Raw genomic sequence first — 19,905 nt, forward strand, 5'->3', positions numbered from 1 at the left:
AACTTTCTTTTTCTTGTTTTCTGTTAATTCAACATTGACAGTAGCTGTTTAAACAACTAGTTTGCTTCTTTTTATCAAATGGAACTTCGCTTCTTTAAACAAATACATCAGAAATCAATCTATGTACGAATAATTTTCTAGTTTAATAGCATTATATTAACGATGAAATTTGCTTTCAGTGCTCAAAGATAATGCAACTAAACTCGCTATCTTGTATATTAGGTGTTGATTGCGACTATTACATTGCGGTAAAAGTCATAGATATTTAATTAAAAAAGCTATTTCCGGAAAATTCAATCTATATCATCGAACAATACTGTCACTGCTGCCATAAGAGAAGAGTTCGCTTTAAAAGTTAACAATAGTGTGGACCATTAGTCATCCTTTACTTTTAATTGCCTTCTGTTGTTTTCAATTCTGACTAACATATTGACATAAAACGATCAGTGTCCGCTCCTTAGACTTCGAATCATCAGCTTTGGTCAATACTGACTTTCATTGCCGCCTGTATGAGAATCCTTTTCCAAATTCATCGAAAGCAATGTTTGATGCTTTTTCGCTAATTATCCGATGTCAATTTCAGTAACAATTGATTGAAAATAAGTGCGCTCGAAACAGATCCCTTCTCAAGAAAACGCTGTAATTGATGGGTCCATCTCGAAGTGTAAGTCCTTCTGCTACAGCTTTCTACTGACTTAGTCGTATAATGGTAAGTAAATCCCATGAAACTTTGTAGACCAATCCAGATCTAAAGTAACTTTTAGAAGTAAAACAGATACATGTAAAACAGCAATTATCCTTGAAAATCTTGCCAGTGGCCAATTCACCTCATAAACCGGTGACTCAAGTTAAACGCGGCGCCATGCTTTTTTTCAGAAACTTACCCCCTTTAATCACTTGTCTGTAGCTTAAGTTGTTCTGTTGGTCATTCTTCGATTATTCTGATCTTGAGGAGCAGGTACTTTACATTGCGGTAAAAGTCATTAATTTTTATGGATTCTTCGTAACTCTAGATCTGTGGAAAAATGCTGTCCTTCATGTTGCAATTAGTGCTTGCAGCTGTTATTTTTCCCGCTAGAAGCCTCAATCAGCTGAGAAGCGAGGCTTGCGTTCACAAAGGATTTTTCAAAAGAGAAGCTCAAAGTAAGTCCATTTTAATTGATGTTGAATAATATTCTATTTTTTTCCGCCGTTGAGTTCATGTTGTGGCATATAGTATTTATCTTCGGCCTGAGCGCTGATAAATTTTGATTTCATGTCACCATTGGTGGAAAAACCCTAATCATTTCACAGAAAAAGTTCTTAACAAAAGTGTGATAGTTAGTTTTTCAAGGTAGTACATTTTTTATTTTTGGATGGCACAGATATATTTTATACCTTCCCGACTCTCAGGCATACAAGTGCCCGCAATTGTGTAGATAATATACATGTGTATCAGATCCTGACAACTGAAAAAAGTTACCATGAGAAAAAAATAGTTTCTTCAGATGACAAACCGTTTAATTTTGGTGTCACCTGTTTTCTCTGGAGCGTGATCCCTCTTAAAACTAAGTAAGATTGTCGATTGGGAAATTAAAGAAACCTATGAACAGCTTTTTACTATCGATTTAGTTTCTACTTTCCTATGAAACTGAGAAGAAAAGATTCTTAAGAGCAATCTGCCAAAGAATCTGTTATAGTAAACTAGTAGAAATACGGGCGCCCACGACTTCATCTTATAGAGTGTAACGTTACTACGGTGAAAACAGCATGGGTAGGTTTTTTCTCCATTCTTTTTTAGTTTCTCTTGATTGCTGTCGAACACGTCTGAGAAATGTGTCTGGTTTAGAATTCAAATTAATCAACCCTCTCCTTTTATTGGAATAGCATATTTATTTAGTCCGAAATTTGTTTCACGACGCACAAAAGACCCCTCTCTTCGACAGGGTTGAAAATGAAACGCCAACAAAATATTTATCTCAACAGGAAGTTTATATCAGTTCTCTCGAAGAAACTTCAATCAATAATCTTGAAAAGTTTTATTCATTTAGCCAGGCAACACTTTACCTGAAGAAAAATACAATGGTAACCCCACAAAAATAAAAAAATGAAAAAAACAATAATAGAAATAAAGAGAAGCGAATGGGTGAACTTTCACATCCCTGTTATTCCTCGCTTTCTTTGTAAGAATCCATTCCATTTGAAAGTTCAGCTGGCAAATATGCTGCATGATCCTATCTCTTCTCAAGAGAGGAATTTCTGGCCACCACTTTTGAGAAAAAAACTGCACTTTCCTCCCAAGCTACAAAGAAAGCTTTATTTTCATTGCCTGGTAATACGACGCTATTAACGCCAACTAAGTAGCCCAGTTAAGAAAGGTTATGCAAAAGGAAAGATAAATACTTGATAAAAAAAAATTAAGTTCAAAATGTTTTTTTTTATTTTCTCTCTTCTTTTCCCCGATGAGACACTGTTCTGATTAATCATGTGATCGCTCAATATCAAGTTGCCTCAGCGCTTCAATGCGCTCAACAGTGCATGCGCAAATGTGGCTGCGTATCGTTCAACTATGGTAAAGGGAGCGCCACAAAATCATCCCTGCTTTCCTGTCATATTAATAAAGAAAAACAGCAAAACGACCCACAGAGCTCCATTGCAGTTGATGGATTTCATTATTTTGAGTTGAAGGTATGTCGGGAAGCATTTGCTTGAGTAAAGCATTCGCGAAAACGTTTGTGATCGAAAATTACTAAACGTTGATGAGAATATGTAAACTCGAAAACTGTGGTTTATGTCGGACTGGCCTGTGCGGTTGGTTTTTGCTCTGAGATGAAAAGATTTTACAAGTCTCGCTATTGAAAAGGGAAAAGAAAACCTTCAGGAAGTGTTTGATAGGGTAAAGTGGCTGATACTGGCAGTTGAGTATCTCAAAGGCTTCCAAGGTCGCTCAATCAGGCACCAAAACGTTTGTGTATGTAGCTGCATGTCTTGTTTTTTTACTGTAGTTATACCAACAGCACTAGATAAAAATGGAGCATTGATAATTTACCACACTTTGGTTAAACTATTCCCAATAAATAATTCCATCGAAAGCTGCTCCTCTCAAGTCAGAGTCTACCATCCTAAATCTCCAATCACTATGCCTTGTGTACGTGTTAAATATTTTCACTGCAGCCAGTTCTCTACGGTGCCAGTTCGTGTCAAAATGGTGGCAAATGTATTCAGGAAAACGATACGAATAAATGCATCTGTGCTGAGGGCTACAGTGGTTCATACTGCGAGCAAAAAGCCTCGACAAGTGAAAGTGGTGAGAATATTACTGTTATTCCATACTATTATTAAAAAACACAGAACTAAATGAATAATAATAATAATAATAACCATAATAATAGCAAAATGAAATAGACGAAATTTTTACTTGGTTTATAAGACGTATGGCTTTTCATAAATATATTAATATAATATTATACTTAAATATCTGATTAAAAAGGGAAAACAGTCTAAACTAAATATGTATTTGCTTGGAGAGTGTTTACGGTGGAAAAAAGCTGAAAAAGGAAACAGTGGGCGGTTTTTTTTTTCTATGAATACTTAGGAAATCATGTTTACCAACTCTGAGAATCATTTCTCCTTGAGCACTCTTGGGTTGAGCAATTTTTGTCAAGTTATCTAACCTTGGAATAAAATACTTTCTAATTAGAGCGCACATATTATACAAATTGCAAGCTGAGATAATACGCGTCTTAATATGTATTTGCTTAGAGAGTGTTTACGATGGAAATAGGAAACTATGGGCGTTTTTTTTTCTATGAATATATAGGAAATTATGTTTACCAACTCTGAGAATCATTTCACCTAGAGAACTCTAGGGTTGAGCAATCTTTGTTTAGTTGTTTAACTTGGGATAAATTTTTTTTATAATTAGAGCGGAATATCACGTTGTCTTATCTAAAAGATATAGAATAAATTAGTCACATTGAATATCAGCTATAATTTTTTAATTTGTTTCATCCTGAGACATCCTTAGTCCTTCTCCTTTCAAGCTGACTATTTTTTTTTTTGCCTTAGTCTATTTTGTAAGCTTTGTTCAGTGTCGTCAGTTAACGTGAGAAGTCCTGCGTGACGTAACTCACCGACGGGAAAGGAAGAGACTACTCATGACGTAATTCCTGTAATTGTCTCTATCACCAAAACATGAGTGCTTTCAGAGGATAGCAAAAGGGTGTCCTGATCCCGTTTCATTCGTGGATTTTACACAATTTCATCCGTCACGTGTACATAAAACAGTTTGTCACGCACCACGAGTCAAATGTCATCCAACCTTACGCGCCTTACTGTAAAATTCACACGCGTCAACCTCTTTCCATCCCAGGATCAATTTGCGATGGAATCTTCTCCAAAGTGAAGGCTGAAGATTAAAAAAAAACATTAAAAGAATTATTCATCTGGCAATGGTGCAGTGTTTCATTCAGAGCTACAGTCGGTGTTATGATTCCCTTGAAAACGTTTCAAGAATTTAGAGTGTGACGGGAGATTTACTCTTGTAAAATAAAACCAATGTAATCTTGTCGTTTTGCGACAATCTGTTTACATTGTGGTCAAAATCTGTCAACGAGACACTTTTCTTAGTGCGGCATGGTTCGGAAAAATTTTTGAACATCGGCAGAAACATCTAAGGCGCTGTATTTCCGCAGATTTCGGAAAACTCGGGCTTAACAATAGGAATCACAGCGAAAACTGCCATGGCTTGTCACTGAACAGGAAACAGAAAAGTTGCACAAGTTACGTAGACATTAAATTTTTAGTACTTCAAGTGACCTATGGTAGACTCTTTTGGGAAAAAGGAAATGCTTGTCCTAGGGAGGAAAGCAAGCTTAAAATGGCAGAGAACGCCGGAAACCACAACAGACACACAAGATATGAGTGAGTGCTAATGATTTTAATTGTAAAATGTTCATATTTCGAAATACATATCTTTGTAAAACGACCCTATTTCGTTCCCCATACTATTCATGTAATGCATTCAAATTCTCAACGGTTCCTCTCGTAACTTAGCACCGAATTACGCAACAGTTGACGGTTTCATGAATTAATCGTTTGCTTTTTCTCGAGACGTGAGCTTGGGATGCCTGTGGTCGAACTGGTAATTTTAGTCTTTCATAGCTTCAATCGCTCTGACGTAGGGCTAACGCTCGAAACGTCAGTCTTTTTACTCTTTACGTTGGCCAATTTAAATTTTTTAACTCAGTTGTCAACACTAAATTACCTGCTATACTCTCCCACCGACGCAGCTCCACAGTTTCTTTAGAAATTTACCCCATTTATTTCATAACTTATGCTTCGTTGAGAGCAGAAGATTAGACGTTTGCACGCTCAACAAATTCAGTATCATCTCAGTGCAAGCAGCCTTCACCTAAAAAAGATAGGTTTTGACCCCCAGTGTATAAGGGGATGTAAAAAATGTGGAAGAGGAGATATGGTGAACGATTGTATAACCTTGCTCTCTTAGGGTGAGCACTTACATAGGCAAGGGTTATACAGTTAAAACCCTGAAGAGAAATTTTGGCGTTTGCACGCGAACTTAAACGAATTCTGTTATATCAGATCAGTCAATCTCCTCCCAATAATTATAGGAAAGAAAAAAAATGATAATTCCCTCGCAATGTACAAATCAATGTTCTTCCCCCTAGCATATTGAATAATTATACTACGTCAATAATTTTTTATGGCCAAATTTAAATTACTAATTATGATAGTTTTGACAACTGGTTGGTCTTCTTCTTTTAGCCCACGTGTATCCATACCCTTCCTTCCGTTTGAGTGGGAGGGTGCTTCACGTAGGCTATCCTTTTTAACTTAACGTCATCATCGTCATCGTCATCATCATCATCACCGCTCGTTGCGCTAGAAGGCGTACAGGGCCGTCACATTGTCTGTCCAACCCCTCTGTCGCGTGCCGCCGCCTTGACCACATTTTACCTCTTTCAAACCCGCCTTGCCTCTTTCTCATTCGACAGTCCTGCTTCAAGTGGTCTTTGGTCTTCCTCTCGCCCTTCGACCCTCTGGTGTCCACCCCAATGCCGTAAAACAGTCGTTCACACCTTCTCTCCAGAGTACGTGTCCTAACCAGCTCCACCTTCTTCTTTGCACCTCGCGGCTAATTTCATTGATCTCTGCCATTTCGACTACTCTCTTGTCTGTCATTCTTTGCTGCCACCTAAACCTGAGTATCGTCTCTGGCACTGGCATTGGAAACTGTTCAGTTTTCTTTCATCGGTCTCTGTGATCTTCCATGTTTCACAACCAACAACCATATAACAGGACCGGTCGGACTGAACTCTTCAATAGGCGTATCTTGGTTCTTCTTCCTATTTTTCTGGCTGCCACACCTTCCATAGTTTCTGGAATGCACCACGTGCCTTTTGCAGTATGTTCCCAATATCTTTACTGCCTCCACCTTCCTTGTCTACAATAGCTCCAAGATAGGCAAACTCCTCGACATCTTCCACTTCTTCACAATTCACCACGATGTTCTCCCTGTTCCTTGCAAACTCAGTCCTCGGTGTCTTGCAATTTCTCGCATTAAGTTTATCGTCTACTCTGGGTGCTTCCTCCGTCAATTTCCCACTTTTCTCACGCAAGTCATTAAACTTGGATGAAAGTAGTGCGAGGTCGTCCGCAAACTCAAGATCGTCCAAAATTGTTATTAAATTCAACCGTTCCCCTCTTCTCTCGTTCGCTGTTGTCTTCCTCATAATCCGAACAGTGTAAAGTTTCTTAATTGCTTTCCATAAATCCAGTTTTGTCTGCAATTTTGGAATTTTAAGATCGATGTTATAAAGCTTACTCTTGTTTTCATCATAGGAGAACTGCACCCCTAAAATTTTAACAGGTTCATTAGTTCATTGTTGTTGTAAGGGTTTTGTTTTCTTCTTTGACCACTTTCCTGACCATATCACCTTAGTTTTATTCACATTTAATTTTAAACCTTAGATGACACCGAATCTATCAACCATATTAAGAGCGTGATCTACCGTGATGAAATTTGTGCAAAATTAGTTATTAATATCTCCGAACCGATTTGTTTTAACCTCGCTTCCGAACAAATGAGTCCCTTTGATTTCAACTGTCTGTCGATGCTTGTTCGATAATATTTTAGCCCCAAGTATGAAGAGGTACAGGAGAGCGAGCAGCCTTGTCTAACACCTCTAGTCAGTTTAAGCCAGTTAGTAGCGAACCAGAATGAATCAAAATTTCGCGAGCAAACCTTGTAAAAGCGCTTCTCTGAGTCATGTTCTGAAGTCTTTCCTTCAACTTTCAGGCGCCAAGTTTTGAAGGCTAAATATGTATCATAAATCTGCACATACAATGACTAAGATTGACTACAGATTTGTGTGGTTGCTTTACCTTGCGAGGCGAGTCGGCAACTAAGTCGAACTTGTGCAAACTTTCAATCTTTTTAATTTCATGATACACCCTTAGGAAATTTTCTCGGCAGCAGTTTTATCTATAGTACCTTACGCGTCAACTTAACGGGATAGATGCGCGAACTGAAGTCAATCTGTCTTTATTTTTTGTTGTTTGCTCTTATCTAGAATTAATCTTAAGCATATAGGTGGTCTCAGTATTTATCTTTATGGAGGCTCTTTTCAAATCATGCAGGATTGCTGAGCATTCTTCTTAACCCTTTCACCCCTGAAAGTGACTAGCATCTAATATCTCCTGACAATGTCATCCCTGAAAAGAAAAGAAAAAATCGATACTCGAACTGCGAATCATAATATGATAATAAGACCATGGACAGGTGCTATGTGCAGTTGAGCAGATGTCTTTTTCACATCAAAGTTCAAATTAAAACTGGTACAAGAAAGGATCTCTTCACGACGTGATTATCATAGTTAATTTTCAATTGCCTGCGTAATGCCCTGCAGATGTAAAGATTTTTTTTGTAGCTTTTTTTCATCTTGAGAAGTGATTCCTCAAAAAGAAATACTCGCATAACGCCCACAATCAGCTCTGACATATTTTCCGGTGTGCCTATCTGAATTAAATCCGCTCAAGTTCGTTTTTCAAATTCGTCTGAGTCTTTTCCACCCTCAATCACTTTTGTTCTTTTTAATCTACCATTGCCGCTTTTATTTTCTTTATCTTACTTAGCTTACATATCGTAATCTCCTTTAATTAAATTGAGGATATCTTTCCCACTGCCGAAAAAATTACTTTGGCAGAGTTTAGTGAGTTAGCTTGGCTTTTAAGTGGCTGTCGCAACTGAACCAGTGCCTCTTTCCCCTGAGTTAAATGGCTCTACAAATGTTTGTGAGCGACAATATCTACACCGGAGAATCTTCAGATACTCTTGTTGAAAGTTCTTATTCATTACACCATATATGACAGGGTTAAGAGCGCTACTAATCACAGCTAAAAAGCTGTATGCAACGTAAGCTTCGCGAGGTAACGACCACCTCCCTTGAACGGTGTCAACCATGTGTATCACCAGAATAGGAGTCCAGCAGAGATTAAAGAAGACAACAATAACAAATAGTGTGCGCGTTATCCTGATTTCCTCTACGTTAACTGTACTGTGTGATCCGCTTGCAGCTTGAAAATTATTGCTGTGGCTTCGAACAGTTTGAAATATTCTTAGGTAACAGAAGGCTATGATGAAAGTCGGCAAACCAACATACACAGTGACTAAAAACGCCGTGAACGGTCCGCTGTCGATCTGGAGGTAGCAAAAAAATTTGAAAGGGTGAAACACCATCTTGTAACCACTAAGCAGATATGGCAAAGGAGCCCACATGCAATAAAACCAGGAAAGAAGAATCATGATGAGTGTTTTCTTCATGGTGAAGTAGGCTCGGTATTTTGCTGGCCTGACAATACGATAATATCGGTTCACTGCCATAAGGGCTAACGTTTGCGTCGACGCAACTGCCAAGGTTACAGCGATATAGCCTTGATACTGACATGTCGTATCGTCAAAAGGCCATTTAGAAAGCAGTAGCGCAGGATATGCGACAGGACCCGCTGAAAGCACTCCCAAAAGAAAATCAGAAATGGCCAGTGATGCAACGAACATATTCGTGGTTGTTCTCATTCTGCTGTTTAACGCTATAATCAGCAGGGTGGTAGCGTTTCCCACGAAGATCAATAATAAAATCAAGGCAAAAACCAATGACTCTAAGACGATTGTAACTGTGCTTCTCGACTGCATATCTTTCGTCATCGCTTCAAGTTGTTGTTCTAGCGAAGCCATCTAGTTTCCACTTTTGGTCTCAAACACAGTGAATTTTGTGCTCGCCAAAGGTACCGCTATTAACACAGCACAACCAACAAAAGTAATTATAGCGCTCGTTTTAATTGTGTGGGTAAAATCCTCCTAAAATGCTAGGCAGGCTCTTGATTTTAATTTGTCGTGATGTCGCTTCATCCAATCAGAATGATGTAATCTCTGTGAACATTTCTCTTTATTCAAGTTGTTAACGCTAATTTCAATCCTAGGGCTTCAAAAAAGCATTAGATGTAAGTGCCTTTCGTCATGTTTAGATGAAAAAGTTAAAACAGCGTGGTCATTTAATTGTCTTCCATTTTTCTTTTCAATATTTCTTTTATCTATCAACTTTGCTTAAATCTTTGCCCCGAGGAGCGAATATCGAGTAAATGACTGAAAGTAATTAAGTAACATTGAATTCTCTTTGTCGATTTAAATTTTTAACCAAACTCTGTGTCCGCTTTAATTAAACAAACTTGAATTCGCACACTGAGACGTTGGTAACACAATTGCTGGTTTTCACGTGACGTCACTAAATTTCAGACTTCAGAACTATTGATCCTCCTGAGATTTTACTTTCATGATGTATTAGAGCAGCTAAAAACTAATATTCAGACAAATTTTCACTCCAAATGGGTTCTTGGTTTAGTGATAGACTACTCTTGAATTTCTAAGCTTTTGCGTGACGTGGCCTTTTACATGACGAGCGACAGAGCTGTTATGTTGGTTTAAAAGGTGACTTATTTAGGGAAATTCAGCTATCTGAACAGTTCTTGTATTAGAATAAAGTATTATTGTTACGTTTATGAGTTCTTAGAGAGATAAATTCACGCTTTTGTAGCAAAACTCAGTGACAGATGTTTCTGCTGGTTTCCGGCCGCCATGTTGGTGCCCATCTTGGTGGGCACCAGCATGGCGGCTCCATACAAATCTCTATAAATTTGGGAAAAACGTCTCTCCTCATATCTTCCGTAAGAAAAATTGCTGTGACCTGAATCTTGGCGAGAGTCTTTACATATCTAGCTTCTTTCTATTTCCAGATTCTAGACTAAATCGATTGAACGGTTTTTATTTTTTATTTTGATCTATTTTGAATGGCGTGACACTGAAAACCAGCAATTGTGTCAAATTTTGGGATATCCTATATTTAATTTTGAAATCTGACAATCATTTGCTTAAAGATTGTTTATTATGGAAATAGGAAACTATGGGCGTATTTTCCTAATAATACAATGAAAATTATGTTTACCTACTCAGAGAATCATTTCTTCTTGAGAGGTTAAGGGTTAAGCTATCTTTGTTTAGTTGTTTATTTTCCAATTTTTTAACCTAGGGGTAAAAATCTTCTATAATTAGAGTGGATATGTTACTTTGTTTTATCTAAAAGAAATTGAATAAACTTGCATTGATTGTCTGTTATCTTTTTTTAATTCTGTTACATCCTGAGACATCCTTGATCCTTCTTCTTTCAAGCTGCCAATTGTTTTACCCTACTCTATTTTGTTCTGATGTCGTCCGTTAACGTGAGAAGAGATGACGTCCTGCGCGACGTAACTGATCGACGGGAAAGGAGGAGATTACTCATGACGTAATTCCTGTAATTTTCTTTATCACCGAAACATGAGTGCTTTCAGAGGATAGCAAAAGGGTGTCCTGATCCCGTTTCACTCGTGAATCTGGCACAAATTCACGCGTCACATATATGCAAGAATAAAATAACAGTATTTCACGTACCACGAGTTCAAATCTCACTTTACCTCGTGCGCCTTATTGTAAAATTCACGTGTCATGCGTTCATTTTTGATTCAATTATGCGTTGACCTCTTTCCATCCTCGGATCAATTTGCAATGGACCCTCAAAGTGAAGGCTGAAAATTTAAAAACATTTGAAGAATTATTCATCTGGTATTGTTGCAATGTTTCGTTCAGAACTACTGTCGGTGTTATGATTCCCTTGAAAACGTTTTCAAGAATTTGAAAGTGTGGCGGGGGATTTACTCTTGTAAATAAAACCAATTTAAGCTTGTCGTTTTGCAATAATTTGTTTACTTTGTGGTCAAAATCGGTCAACAAGACACTTTACTTAGGGCCTGTTTACATGGAGGTAAGGGACCCTAGGTAGATGAGGTAACCCGCCTAACCGTGGTCGAAAAATAAAATGCGTTTAAATGCAATCTTACAACCCCGGGGTGCTGGGGTGAGGTTTCTTGAGGTTGTTATTGCGCTTGAAATTAAGGAGTTTGAGCAGAGGCGTCCCAAGCCGACATCTCGAAAAAGACGAAAGATTAATTCTCTAACACATATATATTTATTCATGAAAGCGTCACGCGTTGTGTTACGCGGTGTTTGGTTTCGCGAGGAACCTTTGACTTATACGTTATAAGGAATAGTTTGGGAAACCAAATATGGTCGGTTTACAACGCTAAATATTCCGAAATGTGAACATTTTACACCCCTTGTGTGTCCGTTGCAGTTTCTGGTGATTTCTGCCATGAGACGGCTAGAAAATGTGCAAAGTTTTAAGAAATTATATGGACAGGCAGGTTACCTCACCTACCTGGGGTCCCCCACCTCCATGTAAACAGGCCCTTAGTGCAGCCCTAACTCTGCGGATTGGAAATTTTTTTAAAATCGGCAAAAACATCAAAGGCGCCGTATTGGTGGGGTATGTAGACTTCGGCAAACTCGGGCATATCAGGAAACAGAAAATTTACACGAGTTACGCAGACATTCAATTTTTAGTACTTTAGTTGGTCTCACAAGTCGCAGTTTAGAGAGAGGCCACTTACAAGTTTAAAACGGTAGAGAACGCTGCACAAGGCTTACTCTGAGACCTTAAGTCGCCTTAAATCGCCTTAAGTCGCCTAAAGTCACCTTAGGTAGCCTTAAGTTTCCCTAAGTTGCTATTGGTTACGCAATGTTATAAGGGTTCCACCCTTCCCAATTGACCCTGTCCACTCTACTCCAATCATAAGGATCACACACAAGATGTGTGTAGGTTCTATAGATTTACGTTCATATTTCGAAATACTTATTGTTGTAAATCGACCATGTTTTGTTCTCCTACAGTATTCCTTACAACGTGTTCAAATTCTCAACGGTTCCTCTCGTAACTTAGCACCAAGTCACACGACGCGTGACGCTTTCATGAATTAATCGCTTTCTTTTACTCGAGACTTAAGCTCTAGACGCCTGTGATCGAAATGGTGATGCTAATCTTTCTCAACTTATGATTCGTTGAGAGCGGAAGATTAGACGTTTGCACGCAATCTGCACAAATGCAATATCATCTTAGTTCAAGCAACCTTTACATAAACTAGACCCTGTGAGCAGGGTAACTGGGATATCTGGATGGTCCTTGGAATCAAGTGTAGTGATACTATGGGTGTCAGACTAGTATACTGAAATAGTGAGCTCAAGTCTAGCTAAGGGCATACACCTATTTCAAAACACAGGCATGTTCTGCATGCAAGAGTTATTTTTTATAGGGTGGGTGGATTACTTGAACCATTGTAAGTGGTCTACATTCTTACAAAAGGAAAGAAGAGTATTAACGCGGAAAAGAACGAAAATGTCGAATTACCTCATACACAGGTATTTTGTGGTAGATTATGTGTGTTGTGCGAATAAATGTCACCAAAAATAAACTGTATTGGTGCCACGGATACCTGTTACTACAACCTGTATCCTGTATCCTGTACTACCGGATACAAAATATAGACTGCAGACTGCAGAGTGGGTACAAAATGCAGACTGAGAATCTAAAGAGTTTTTACGTCTGGTATATAATAACATATCATTTTACAGCTTACCGAGCGTCACGCAATCGCTTTTCTGCGATCAGCCTTCACGATTATTTGCACTATTGTGGAAAATTCCTGGCCCATTTCTTGATGAATATCGACCGTAATATAATTTCAAGCCTTCAATATAGTCTTCTTACTTTGCGCACGAGTTGGTTAATGTGATGTCTTTGCAGATTTTACCAACGTAATAAAAGTAGATGACGTGAATAACAGTGATGGTAAAGCAAACTTAAAACGGCAGAAATCGCCAAAAACTACAACGGATACACAGGGTATGAGTAATTTCTATTGATTTTACCAAAAAAAATGTTCATATTTCGAAATATTTATTGTTGTAAATCGACCATATTTCGTTTCCTATACTATTGTTCAAATTTTCAACGGTTCCTCTCGTAACTTAACACCGAGTCACACAACGCGTGACGCGTTCATGAATTAATCGTGGGCTTTTTCTCGAGGCGTGAGCTTGGGCCGCCTGTGACAAGACAATTGCGTAAACAATACTTGACATAATAACATTATACACAAAAAACACAGGATTTTGGATCGTGTATTTATTAAAAAAGAATATCCATACAACTACAGCGAAAACAAACATAAGATTCACCTTTCTGATCGTGAAATTAATATCATTCGCACTGTTATCGTAGTTACGTTACCTGGCATCAAGTGAATCCAACATGCCGTCTTTCTTCACTATCAGTTTGCATCCATTAGAGTTTTGTTCTTTAGTCTCACGGTAGGAGAGTTATTCAACAGATTGCATAGAGTATCTGCAGTTTGAATTCAGATTTCAGATTTTGCTTTTTACAACAAGTGTACGTTTTTCAACTAAGATATTGGCATACTTGGCATACAAGGCATTCAAGGCTTTCATGGCTTTCAAGCGTTGGCGACTCAATCCGCTCCAAAATTACCGCTCAATAACATCTTTTAGCTTGGATTGGCCGCGAACAATACGACTTGTTTATGCGTCTGTAGGTATTTTGAGCGTTTGCGCCGTGATGCTCCGGGTGATCGTAGTCCAAACACATTGAAACACAAATCAACTGACAAAAGAATTTTACAGGCAAAAATCCCGTGGTTCGTCATGTGACCCGGCCCTGTCCGTACATGACAACGTCAATCATCTTCAAGATAACACGCGTGATCAGCATATGAACATTTCATTGGATCACAGTTAGTTGTCATGGTGTTGAGAGCCCAATGACCACTAGCTACTATTGCGCAATTTTTCCATTTTGTGGCGGAGGAAAAAAAAAAAAAAGACGACAAAAAAACAAAGGCATTTTATGACTGGGCTACCACAGGTATCCCAGTAAAAAGATAGGTTTTGACCCCCAGTAAATAGTATTAAGGGATGGAAAAAATGCGAAAGAGAAGATATGATGAACGCCCAAAGAAGGCAGTTTTGATAGGAAACGGAAACCAAGGTTTGATCCCTAGACTGTATAACCTTGCTCTCCTAGGGTGAGCACGTACGTAAACAAAGGTTTACAGTTAAACCCTTAACAGAGTTCTTGGCGTTTGCACGCGAACTTCTAACGAATTCTGTTATATTAGATCAGTCAGTCTCCTCCCAGTTATTAAAGGAAAAGAAAAATTTTAATTCTCTCGCCATGTATAAATCAATGCTCTCCCCTAGCATCTTGAATAATCATACTTCGTCAATTGTTTTTATGGCCCGCTTTAAATTACTAATAACTGTTGTTTTGACAACTGGTTGGTCTTCCTATTGTGTTTGATACTCAGCATGTCACGTCCGTCAAGATTGTGCATCTAATAGGATCAAGCCGGCTAGGAGCATCATTACTTCAAGGCTGTATACGCCGGTATTGGTGGAAGGTCAACATACGTTGTTGAAGCTAAGGAACAAACCTCAGTAGCAGAGCTACGTGTATGAAAAGTAGGTTAGACCTTGTCGGGATGGAAGTTGAGAAGGTATGACATTTCTTTCGCCTCCAAAAATATCATTTGTTTGTTTCTGTCTTTTTCAAAACTGTCTGTCATGTTTTTCATAAACTATTTAAATATGAAAACTTTTAGCGATTAGCTAACAATTTTTTTGCTCACATTCTCCTACCATTCCGTAAGGGTTTATAAGAAGCTTATCAGAAGAAGTATACGCGTTCGGGTATTTCACTTATAGCATTACAAGCAAATATTTTGGTAAGCGTTGACACCATGAACGATGAGACCCAACGAAATTATGGGTAGTGGTCGTACAAATTTACTTTTCTGAAGGTTTACTTTCATGTTTTATTTTCCAATAAAGATTGGAAACCTTCCTTAATCTACCACATGCAGCATGTTGAGGCTTCTATGTTAAGAATTATACCTATAACGCCGTGAAGTGCCATCACTCATCGCTTATGCTTTTTTTATGTGGGTGTCAACGCTCCGCATGATGCAAGCGTGATATACAAGACGCTTTGCATGATGCAAGCGTGATAAGCAAGAACAAAATTTTGTGGGCGCATATGATCAGTATGGAGCTAGGCAAACTAATGAATTACAATTAAGCTGACGCAAACGTTATGTATTTAAGGAAGTCGCTTTGTTAATTTAATAAAGGTCTCACCAATGCTCTCATAATATATGGATTCCTTTCTATCTTATTTTAGAATTCATTGCAAGAGAAGATTGTGTCTCTAAATGACCTTCCGTGGAAGATTTTTAATGACGCAGCTCTTTCTGTGAAAGAGCTTGCCAAGAAAATCTTTGCACTTCCGGCAGTGAGTGACTTCTTTATATACACATCTCGCCTGGATGTGTTCTCCAAAGAGTTGTCAGATTCTTTGAGCTGTGACTTGGAATCGCTCCTGCTGATTAGGAAACTTAAGTATTTCTACAATCAACCAACAGCAGCAGTGCTGCAACAACTTGCCAGTCTATTAGAGAGGTATGGGTTGAAAGCTTGTAAATACTGTAACTGTTACGTTTAAAATTCCTTGGTGCACTCTTGTCAGTGTTTCTCTCATTTAATGCATATGGTGTTTGTCAAGAGTCGTCACAGATCAGACAAGAGGAAAGAAAAATAGGGGCAAGAACAAAATACCGCTTGGTGTCTTCTAGTTTAATACTCTACATACTCGCTCGATACATTTACAAGAAGCATCTCCGATCGATCCCGGAAGTGTCAACAAAATCCCCGATACGTTTTTAAACCCTTTCATTTTACAAATTTATCTACCTTTAAATCGTCTCATATCAACGAGCCATTATTTTTTCAATTTCTATCTTAGAATTTCAAGCAATAAAGAAGCCATTTCCAAGTGGAATGAAATCGCCAAGATGGTAGCAGATGAAAACAACATTGGTACCAAGCCTGTTCACCGCTTCCTCAAAGAAACTGGGTGCCCAGAATGTTATCTTGACAATGCTGAGTACCTCGAAAAGTTTGACCCTCACGGACTTTACCCAACATCCATTTACCGCAAATGTGATGGAGACATCTTGGCCAAAGCTGATGCATCGGTAGTCGAGTGTACCATGAGGCATACTCTGACCACAACTGCAAAGATTGTGTACAAAGTACTAGACCCAGCCAATCCAGAGTTGAAAAACGTGTATAAGCCATTAGGGAGGTTCGTATGATGTGATAATCTAAGTTTCCACGCTCTATTTATATGAAAATATTCGGTGCTTTTACTGATAAATGACCGACAGTTCAAAATTCACTTTAATGCATGTATATTCTTGCATAAAAATGTGTATTTATTACATGATCTATAATTTTGATTCGTTGTGAAGCACTATTTCAATGAAGACGTAGTTTCCCGAAATTGAATGTCCAACAGCAGCTTAGTATTAAACGTAAAACACGAGATTAGAAAATTTTTTTAGATTAACATTTCTTACTCATTTCTGTTTTTTATCCCCAGGTGTGTGGCAGTTGTTGATAGGAATGTGAATAAAATTTACGGAGAAGAAATACAGGCGTATTTCGATGAGTACTGCATCGAGCTGCAGAAGGTAGTCATTACCGCTGACGAAGTTGACAAAGACATAGCAACAGTACAGAACCTCCTTGTAATGCTGAAAAAATTGCGAGTCAAACGAAACGAACCTGTTTTTGTCGTGGGAAATGGCGTCATACATGACGTCACCGGTTGCGCATGCTCTATGTATCATCGTAACACACCTTACATCATGCTGTCTACCAGCGTGGTGGCTGGCATCGACGCTGGTCTGTCTCCTCGCACTGGTTGTGACGGATTTGGCTTCAAAAACCTGTTCGGTGCATATCATCCTCCTGTTCTGACGCTAACTGACAGAAGCTTTTTCCGCTCCCAACACAGCGCTTGCTTGCGTCACGGCATTGCTGAAATTGTAAAGATAGCAGTGGTGAAGGATGAAGAACTCTTCGCCCTACTAGAGCAGAAGGGCTGTAATCTTTTGTCTACCAAATTTGGCACAGAGATGGAAGGCTTCCAAGGAGATCAAGAGGCCTTTGGACGCGTTTGTGATCTCATTATTGGCAAAGCTCTTGAGTAGTATGTGAAATTTTGATTGTCTTGTACGTTAGTGCGATCGCTCATTTTACCAGCGGGAAAAAGTTCCAGTCTAAGAACTCCGTGTTGCTTTGTTTTATTGTCCCCGTAACAACAGCATCATAATTGGGATTAGTTCAAAGACTGAAACTAAACCATTTGGACTTATTAACAACCAACTGTGCTTTTAATACTTTACGTCTTGTGGTATGCTTCTTTGTCGCGTCTTAAAGCATAATGGTGCAATGATGGTCCAACGATAGTGCATTTTCCGTCTCGATAAAAATTTAGAGACGGATGATCCGTCTAAGACGAGCCATCCGTCTGTTAGCACGTCTTGAAGACGTGCTGACAGACGGATCAGCCTGAGACGAATTTTGCTCCATAATTCGTCTTAGTACCGAATTTATATTTAGACGAGTTATCCGTCTGAGACGGATGATTCGTCTCTGACGGATAACTCGTCTCTAGTATAAATTCGGCCAATGGTGCATTGATGGTGCAATTATAAGGCCCCTTTGGTTTTTGTCTGATATGCTTCACTCTTTTGGAACGACTGATGAAAGCAACCTTAATAGATTCGCAAGTTAGCGAAAATAATACTTAATACTTAGTTTTTTCCCGTTGTTGCAACCTTTTCTGCATTTATGGAATTGTTAAAAAAAACTTTGAAAGAACTCAGTTGGCACCTACGTCCTGGCGCACGCAGTTACGGACTTTGTTTCATATTTATTGTTGAATTGCAGGTGTGCGCTCATTGTTTGATTCAAAAGATTTAAGCTGACGTAATATGTTTTGTCGCGCATACGAAATAAAGTGGATTTGGAATTTTTGAGTCAAACTGGACTTGTATTGTTCCTTCGGTTTTAAAAGGGGTTTTCCAATCGATTTACGGGTTTTGTGGGCTGTTGGGAAAACCGTCAGGACACCTACCCTGCAGGCAATCTTACGATTCATAATCCAGTCTCTAACTTAAATGGTATAACTTTCCCCGGCCCTGACGTTGACTTTGGATGTCAAATTTTTTAGTCCCTTTCACTGACCTCGTAGGGTTACCCTAGCATTCACACCACATACTACCAAATCATAGAACTATTTGCAATTTGTCTTTTCTCTCTATTACAGCTACATGAGATCCGAATACAGCAATATTTTTGAAACGCATCAGTGTCGCCCACATGCATATGGGCACACTTGGAGTGCTGGGTACGAACTCGCTTCAGGAATGCTCCACGGTCAGGCTGTGGCCACTGGGATGGGCTTTGGTGCCTATCTCTCTCTCTGCACCGGTTGGATTACGCAACACGAGTTTGATCGGATCCTGAAACTCCTCAGTGACCTTGGATTATCTTTGTGGCACCCTGTCATGGAAGATTCTCAGGCTCTGTACCAAATCCAGGCAAGCGTTATTGAGAAGCGGGCGGGAAACTTAGTGGCACCAGTACCCAAAGGACTCGGGAAGTGCGGCTACATTAACGACATGCCTTATGAGCTGCTTGACAAGCGCCTCGGAGAGTACCGGAAGGTCACCCAAGGATATCCAAGGCAGGGGGTAGGCATTGAAGTACACTGCAAGGATATTGGGCTTGAGGATCCGGCCACTGTTGGAAACTTCAATAGGGAACTCCCTAGTCAAGACGCTAAGGATAATGCAACAGTGAACGAGTGCCATCTCGAAGCTGTTAAGAAGTAGGGTATCTAACGCATTGAACTACGTGACGGTGTGTAATATCAGATACCGTTTTTACCCTTCAATAATCGTTTTATAGAGAATCGAAAAAAAAACATAGAGGAGCAACTCTTTGCAACTGTGAATTGCTCAGAATGTGTCTTGCATAACCTTCATGTTACATGCAATAAAAACAATAGCGATTCCGATAGTTTGAAAATTAGAGAAGTGAACGATGGCATTTTACGATAGGATAATTTTTTTGTTGCTCCAAAAGAATTTAAACAATTAATTAATTTTAGATCCAACTCTGGAATCTCAATTCGCTTTTAAATATCTTAGAATTTTTTAGCCAATAATTGTAAATTATCTGTTAGATTTAATTTTATACTTTAGATGATTAGATTCAAATAGCCCCAAAACTGTCACAGCCTCAAAACATATCGTTTTCAAATAAAAGATTTGATGATCAATCGATTGAATGGTTAACCCTTTGGGCCTTAAAAGTGATCAGCATCTAATTTCTCCGTATAATATCACTCCTAAATCACACAGTAAGGTTACGAGAATAAAGGAAATGATCACCAGCTAAAGAGTGCTCTTTGTCGGCATCTTAGGAAATACGAAGAGAACAGTGTGGAGAATATAGAGACTAATGCAGGTTGTAAAGGGGGTTAAAACCGAGTG

The 19,905-nt window shown here is 38.8% G+C and overlaps 2 protein-coding genes and 1 long non-coding RNA gene across 3 annotated transcripts; 2 read left to right on the plus strand and 1 right to left on the minus strand.

The window, feature by feature from the left end:
* Nucleotides 1–434: 434 nt before the first annotated feature.
* LOC149042122 (uncharacterized) lies at nucleotides 435–8,702 on the plus strand. The gene is made up of 5 exons (XM_089211563.1): nucleotides 435–709; nucleotides 1,014–1,143; nucleotides 2,447–2,667; nucleotides 3,154–3,286; nucleotides 8,578–8,702. The coding sequence occupies exons 1-5, from the start codon at nucleotides 707–709 to the stop codon at nucleotides 8,580–8,582; spliced, it is 492 nt and encodes a 163-aa protein (XP_089067689.1). The 5' UTR covers nucleotides 435–706; the 3' UTR covers nucleotides 8,583–8,702.
* Nucleotides 8,703–10,659: 1,957 nt separating this feature from the next.
* On the minus strand, nucleotides 10,660–14,100 carry LOC149042123 (uncharacterized). Its single transcript, XR_016188192.1, has 2 exons — nucleotides 13,716–14,100; nucleotides 10,660–11,118 (listed from the first exon to the last, which is right to left on the minus strand). It is a non-coding gene; the product is annotated as an uncharacterized LOC149042123 (long non-coding RNA).
* Nucleotides 14,101–14,781: 681 nt separating this feature from the next.
* On the plus strand, nucleotides 14,782–19,688 carry LOC149042124 (uncharacterized). The gene is made up of 5 exons (XM_089211559.1): nucleotides 14,782–14,997; nucleotides 15,681–15,958; nucleotides 16,302–16,643; nucleotides 16,941–17,552; nucleotides 18,675–19,688. The coding sequence occupies exons 1-5, from the start codon at nucleotides 14,956–14,958 to the stop codon at nucleotides 19,240–19,242; spliced, it is 1,842 nt and encodes a 613-aa protein (XP_089067685.1). The 5' UTR covers nucleotides 14,782–14,955; the 3' UTR covers nucleotides 19,243–19,688.
* Nucleotides 19,689–19,905: the final 217 nt, after the last annotated feature.

Source organism: Pocillopora damicornis, chromosome 7, assembly GCF_964200805.1.
Source record: "Pocillopora damicornis chromosome 7, jaPocDami1.2, whole genome shotgun sequence".
Classification (NCBI taxonomy): Eukaryota; Metazoa; Cnidaria; class Anthozoa; order Scleractinia; family Pocilloporidae; genus Pocillopora; species Pocillopora damicornis.

Coding starts and splice junctions, on each gene's coding strand:
- LOC149042124 (XM_089211559.1), top strand. CDS start 14,956: ATGAAAAGTAGGTTAGACCTTGTCGGGATGGAAGTTGAGAAG. Junction 15,959..16,301: donor CTTGCCAGTCTATTAGAGAG/GTATGGGTTGAA, acceptor TTTCTATCTTAG/AATTTCAAGCAATAAAGAAG. Junction 17,553..18,674: donor ATTGGCAAAGCTCTTGAGTA/GTATGTGAAATT, acceptor TCTCTATTACAG/CTACATGAGATCCGAATACA.
- LOC149042122 (XM_089211563.1), top strand. Junction 1,144..2,446: donor TTTCAAAAGAGAAGCTCAAA/GTAAGTCCATTT, acceptor TTCCCCGATGAG/ACACTGTTCTGATTAATCAT. Junction 2,668..3,153: donor TTCATTATTTTGAGTTGAAG/GTATGTCGGGAA, acceptor TTTTCACTGCAG/CCAGTTCTCTACGGTGCCAG.